Below are 6,782 nucleotides of genomic sequence, written 5' to 3' on the forward strand. Positions count from 1 at the left end.
TGAATGTTCTGCATGTTGCTGCGCACATGAACCATCATAGTGCATAGAAATGTTTACAGCCATATGGACAGTCATGTTTTCAATTGTAAGACAATGTTTTCAGATATTGTAATGATGGGAGAACATAAGAAAAGTGATACCTCCATTGTGCCTTTCTGTTTTAGCTCAGTGGCTATAAAAAGGTAAAACAGGACATTTAGAACATAAGGCACTAATTACTTGTGTGTGTCCCAAGTGCACTTTATTGCCACTTATACCCTTCAAGCCATTGCATCTCCCTGATGATTGTTTTTGCTATAGAGTGCAGTATATGCCTAGTATGGTGGTACTTCATTACTAAATGTTTTGGCATATACATCATACGCCCTGTTTTTTTTCTGTTCGTTTTTGTTCTTGTTGTTACCCTGTGTGTTAGGGTGTCAGGTGATGCTTATCTGTTTTCCTGTTGACAGTGCCATGTGACATAACACCTGTAGCTGCTTAAGTGGGTTCTTTTTTTGCAGTTGGAGTTCTTAGAGAACACAGTCTTCTGCTCTGACACCAATATCCTAAGCACAATCAAGAAGTCAGTCTGGGGAAGGTTTAGACATTTTACTCTGCACAGAAAGCCCTTGACAAGTTCTGCCACTGCTGCATCATCTTTCTAAAGCAGATTTTTTCCCCCAGATCTTGGTTTTCTCTGTGTATGTTCTATATGTATGTGTGTGTATGTCAGTGTGCAGCTTTGCACAAGCCCACAAGTGCTTTTGAGCTTTGTTTATTCAGGGTCATCAATAGACTGCACAGATAAATTTTACTCCACTACTTCATTATGCTTGCATGTATGCACAATAAAATATCTTTGCAAACAGTTTTCAAAAACAAAATGAATGTTTCCTTTTAGTATTGTTATTACCCGTGCAGTAGTTTTTAATTGCTACTTTTGTTTTGGATTCAGCACTTGTTTTTATTGTTATTTGTTAGGACCTGAAAATGTGTGGATGAGTGTGTGAGAATGTTTTCAACTTGTTGCACCTTATTAGAGTAGAACTCAGAATCTTGTATGGTTTTCTTTAAAGATACAGTGACAATAAAGGCATTCATTTCTGTTCTATTCTATTTTAAATAAGCTTTTTGCTACTATTCTACCTTCTCCTGTATCTGTGTGCAGTTTTGCACCTCTGCACCTATCTATGCACATGAATGTGCACGTTGAGCTTCTGAAACACAGTTGCCTAGGAGACAGCCAGACTCATTTTCACATTGGAGCAGAAGTATGACTCATTTTGTTCAGGCAGTCTCTCAATCCCCCCCGTCCCCTGTCCCTCGTCTCCCTCTCACTCATTTTTCTCATTTTGTGGACCCCAGATATGGATAATTCAAGACTCTGCTCAAAATACCATTTTCTATTCCTCTCCTGGTTTCACTTGTTCTCTCTGTGTCTGCTACCATATTTTTCTTTTACTGTATGTAGTTGTTGACAGTGGTATGTGTGTGTGTGTGTGAGAGAGAGAATTTCCCTGTTTATTGAAAGGTGCTACATAAATAATCCTCTCTTTTCTTGCCTGTGAGCATTTTCCTGGATGCATAGAGAAATCATCACAGAGTTATGCACTCTGGTTATTTCAGTTTATTCGGAGTAAAGTTGTGTCAGAGGAGTGAAAATGAACTATGAACAGAGATTTATAGATGGCCTGTTATGGTGTACCAAGGTCCCTTTTCTCACTAAATTAAATTTTCTTGTTTTGTTATTTTCTTTAGTGTTTTGTTGTCGGCCCCAGGTATGGAGGAAGTCCAGACACTGCTCAGCATCATCCATGCTAATGAAGTTGGTGCCATTTCACAGTTATTAGCATACATTTAGTTGTGATTTTGATTAAAATAATTTTCCTGTAGTCACTGACCTTTTCCTCCCATGGCGATTTTTGTTACATTAAACACATCTTGACTTAATCATTTTGCTCATATGCATTGTTTTTCAGACTTTTAATGTGGATTCCAGATTGACAGCCAAAGACCTGTGTGATTGTTTTTCACAGCAAGACTACAGGTAGGGTGCACACACACACCCCTACACACACATAAAAATGATTCCATATACAGTATATTGTTGGTATATTACATATATTGAAATGGTTACAGTTCCAGTGTGAACAAGGATTTCATGACGCAGTTCCTACCACTGCTTAGAGTATGGATCAGGCAACATATTTCTGTGAACCTGAACCGAGCCCCAGTCTGGTGGCTGAACCTGACAAACATATTGTATTTCATGTTCGAACTGGAGGCAAAACACAGTAAAATGGTTGAAATAGATTCAGCACCACATTAATTTGACATGCACCCAGTGGACTGAGCTCTGCATTTAGCAACCGTTTTTTCTAATCAGATATCACAATCAGACATTCTCAGGATTCTTGCGTTCTTTGTTGCAGCATGCCCAGGCAGGTACACATTGGTTTTCCATCATAAGCTGTTAATCTATTACAACAAAGCTCTTCGTTGATATCCCCAGCAGAGCTCTCTTATTACTGGTGGCCATGACAACTCCAAGCAACTGAGACACTGATTATTAAACCATTTCTTTGAAAGAATGCTTAACAGAGCTTGTATAATCTAAGCTTCCTACACTAACCACCAGGCTGGCATATAGTGGGACTGTGTGTCCCATGTCTGCAGATCAGATGTTCTGGTGAGCTGTTGAGACATAATTACAGGCACATTGCCATGCAGGGTCCCAGCTTATCATTGCATTTACAAGAGTTAGTGTTGGTTCAGCACTAATACTTCTTTTAAATGTTAAGTAACCAGCTGGCTTTATGGAGATAAAGTGTTCTTCGTGGACTCCTATAAACTCATAAAATAAAGGAAGTGTTGACTCACCAAGCTTAGCCAGGATGACAGCTGAAGGGAGGTTATGTTAATTCACTAACCTATTGTCATTGTTATTTCTTTTAAACAGCTATATCTATATCTATAAACACCTTTATACCATATACAGTATTTCAGTTGGAAGTGTCTTAGGAAAGGGGGTAGGAGGAAGTGCTGCCTAGGACTAACACAGGCTTTTATATTTACTTATTTCTGGAATTTTCTTTTCGGTGTTCAGTTTGTTAAAAAAAAAAGTAGCATCATTACATAACTGGAAAGGTTTACGTAGTATTAAAGACAACATCTTCTGTGTCATTTTGTGGAAGAGGCAGTCACATAACTCCACTGAAAGATATAGTTAAGCTGACTGGGCTGCGATTGTAAATGTTTAATTTAGATTCACTGGAATGAACTAGACCTTACCTTGTATTATCCACGGCGTTAAATATTTGATTTGTGCTCAGTGCTTGGTGGTATGACATCACATTGTACATAAAACCTTTCCACAAGCATTAAGGACAGGTGGATGTGAACAGCCGATAAACTTCCAGAGTAATTTTGGGCCGGGGGGGGGGGGGGGGAACTCAGCTCTGCTGTTTCCTAAAGCAAACCAAACTAGTTCAGTGGAAGAAAACAGATCTTTACAAAACCTGTTTGATTCATTCATAAACTCCAATGAAGTGAAACTGCTTTGTGTTTATTACAACAGATAATTCACTCCCAGTTGTTTCTCATCAAGTTTGCCTTTTTTTTTCTAAATTAAAAAGAGAAATTGGTTATAGCCTCACATAGAAGCTTTTTGTTCATCCTCTGTTTCTTAATATTACTGAAGACTAATACTATTTACTACTAATTAGACGGCACCAAAAGCCCTTGTCGATCTTTATGCATCAGACATTTTCTAAGGAACCCAGTGGCACCTTCTTATCATGGACTGGCCTCCTTCAGAAGCCTTTCTCTGACACTCAGTCACACTCTCTGGGGCAGTGTATTGCTCTCAGATGGAAAAAATGACTGTTTTAAGTAAATTGTATTTTGACGGGATTTCTGCACAAATGCTGTTTCTGCATAATAGATGTACAGTGCAAGAATTGAAATATTTTAAATGTTTGCTTGTGCTTCCTGGCAGGAGGTTTTCATCCTGTTTGATTAAAATAGAGATGAGTATAGTGTAGGTATGTGCAAGAATCTAGCCAAAAAATAAAATACAACAACAGTCTTTTACAAATGGTGACCTGCCTATTATCAGCCCTCTTCTTAAACAGTGAACAGTATACTGTATTGTGGACTTGGTCACAGTGTGTCTCTTGCAGCAGTGAGACAGGAGAGTGAGTCCATTTGGAACCGTCATGTCACCATGTCATGTGATTCTGCATTCAGTCCAGTGCAGATCATTACTGCCTCCTGGGGAAATCATTTAATGAGCAGTCTGTTAGGAAACACACAGAAGCAACACAGCTCTCCCTCTTTGTGTACTGTATATGCTGTTGATCTGGTCCAGTGACAGCATGCACAATTCATGTGCATCACTGACTGTGTTTGACAACCTTCAGAGATACTTCATACAAGAGTTTGAAGTGTGAACAGTGTGTCACATTGATGAGCCTTGAGTTGTCAGTATAAACACACTGACAAAGTCTGTCACGGTGTCTGTCTGTCAAGCATGCTGAAAGTCAAAACTAGACGAGCTGTGACAGACCGACACATCCTGGGAGTGAACCTACTGTTTGCACAAGTTATGAAAACACACAGTGCACTAGGAATAAGAGGGGGAAGTGGATGGATAGAAGTAGGGTGAAAACAGAGGGTGTGGACAACCAGCAGCATCTGGTCTTTCTTCCTCCTCTCCTCTCTGCAGTTACATAATGTTCCAGTGGAAATACAGCAGATGAAGAAATAAGCAAGCAATGAGATCCCTTAGTGCCTCTGCTGCTAAGCAGCCATTCTGTATATGTGTTTGTGCTCTCAGAGAGAACTGGTTATGTTTTGCTTCTGCATTATTTAGTACACACATGTATGTGGTGTTGTAACAAATGAAATATAATTCATCTGAAGAGAAGTGAGAATAAATAGCTGCTGTTGAAACTCAACTTCTAGGAGCTTCAGTTTACACAAGCTTTTCTTTTGTGCTGAACAAGGTCAGGACATAGAAGGTTTACTTCTCAAGTTGTCTGGTTTCACCCAGAGAATGTAATCTGAAGTTGTATAATTTGTGACTGCATTATGTAACATTCAAGTTTAAAACATGTTGCTGCTATGAATGGATTCTTCAGCTATAACATCTGTGTAACTGTGTTCCCAGGGAGAAGCTGAGAGTTGGAGGGACCCAGTTAATGGAGCTAAAAGAGGCCCTGGACCATTGTGTTGGGGCCACAGGGCAAAACATCAGCTTCGCGACATAGCCCTGAATGGACCAGTGTTGGGACATTTACCAAACTGATGCACTGAATCACCTGGTAAACACCAAATGTTAAAGGGATCTATATATGTTCACTGTGCCTTCTGTGACTGAACCCATTTACATTTTTTTATTCCCACGTGTATGTTAAAAGGTAAAACATTTGTTAGACAGAGCTGGCATTTTAACTTTTTTCATTCCACTTCTCTGAAAAGAAAAAGCTCACCGCAGAAGAAAAAACAAGGGACTGCAGCTTCTCACTGGGTGCTTATAAATGACAGGAAAGCCTAGGGTCGAAATCAGTGAGCATTCATATTCACTTTAGCTTTTTACATGTAAAAATGTCTTCTTTTTTTTTTGAGAAAAGATTGTGTAAAAAAAAAGTTCAGTATTTACAACAGAAATGTTTTTAAGCATCTTTTTAGACTTTTTCAACTGCATACTCCATTGATCTTTTGCATAAAAGTGACTTTCAAACTAAGTTGCAGTTGCATGTGAGTGGTTAAATGTCCACGTCTTCACACCTCAAGCATTAGCATTACAAGTGCCATGTGTAAACACACAGCTGACTGCATGTGAGAGAGGAGCAGCCTCTCCCTCCTTTAAACAGAGACCGACGCAGGGAAAATACAATAGAAAATCAAAGCAGGATGTCTCCATCAACCCCAGAGACTATGCCTGGTGATGGTTAAGGGAAGCAGAGGGTATAATGCTCGTTAGGTTCCGATAGTGGAAGCGCAGCATATGTGCTGTGATGGATAGCCTGATATTATGTGTGTGTGGTGACTAAGGAGATCAGAGCTGCTGTGACACATAGGCTAAAGCACCAGATGTCACACAGGAGGAGGTGAAGGTAAAGAGGGAGTTCAGGAGAGATAAACCAGGGCCAGTGCTGACCTGGAGTCACTGCACTTTGTCCCTTTAATTCATCACAGAGCAGAGTTGTTAATGAAGATTTTGTTGAGTTGTATTGTTGGACAGACTGTCTTGTACAGCATGCTCTACTTCATACGTTTTGCACATCTGACATTCTAAAATGTGTAGTGAGTTTTTGTTTTACTTCAGTTTAAATCATTTTCATGTAGGAACAATGTCAGCTGTCATTTAAAAGTGGACCTTATCTCTGTATAATCAAGTATCTGGCTAATGTGAAACAGCTTTTATCATTGAAGTGATGGAAATTTCCCTTCATTTCCACAGGTGTAAACCATTTGAAGATTTGTCCCCTTGTTTGTATGTCATTTGTGCCAACTGTAAATTAAGAAATATGCGAACAGATTTGAAATGACTAAATGCATTTCTTTATGCTTAACTGTGTTTACATTTTAACAGTAGACTGTCCTTGATTTTTTTTGATTCAACCAGTTTCTGCCCTACAAGAGTTAGAAGAATCCGAAGCAAGCATAATCTGGCAAGTAACTTCTCACTGAGATCAACTAAAAGGACGGTAGCATGTGAATGAACACGGGGATTTAAACTGACTGGCAGCCAGTGTTGTCTGAGTTCATGAAGATGCAGCCAGCTCAGTTTATCC

At 39.4% G+C, this 6,782-nt stretch overlaps 1 protein-coding gene across 3 annotated transcripts in view; it reads left to right on the plus strand.

Moving 5' to 3' along the window:
* The window catches only part of swt1 (SWT1 RNA endoribonuclease homolog), a 23,881-nt gene extending 17,414 nt beyond the window's left edge, over window positions 1–6,467 (plus strand). Inside the window, exons 15-18 of one of the 3 annotated variants that reach the window (XR_002275161.1) lie at window positions 1,741–1,807; window positions 1,962–2,029; window positions 5,153–5,306; window positions 6,449–6,467. Coding sequence is in view for 1 of the 3 variants with exons in the window: in XM_020602766.1 (XP_020458422.1) it covers window positions 1,741–1,807; window positions 1,962–2,029; window positions 5,153–5,252 (235 nt within the window). In the remaining 2 variants the exon portion in view is untranslated. The other 2 variants (XR_002275162.1, XM_020602766.1) reach the window with 2 other exon arrangements.
* The last annotated feature ends 315 nt before the right edge of the window (window positions 6,468–6,782 follow it).

Source organism: Monopterus albus, unplaced genomic scaffold (assembly GCF_001952655.1).
Source record: "Monopterus albus unplaced genomic scaffold, M_albus_1.0 scaffold58.1, whole genome shotgun sequence".
Lineage (NCBI taxonomy): Eukaryota > Metazoa > Chordata > Actinopteri > Synbranchiformes > Synbranchidae > Monopterus > Monopterus albus.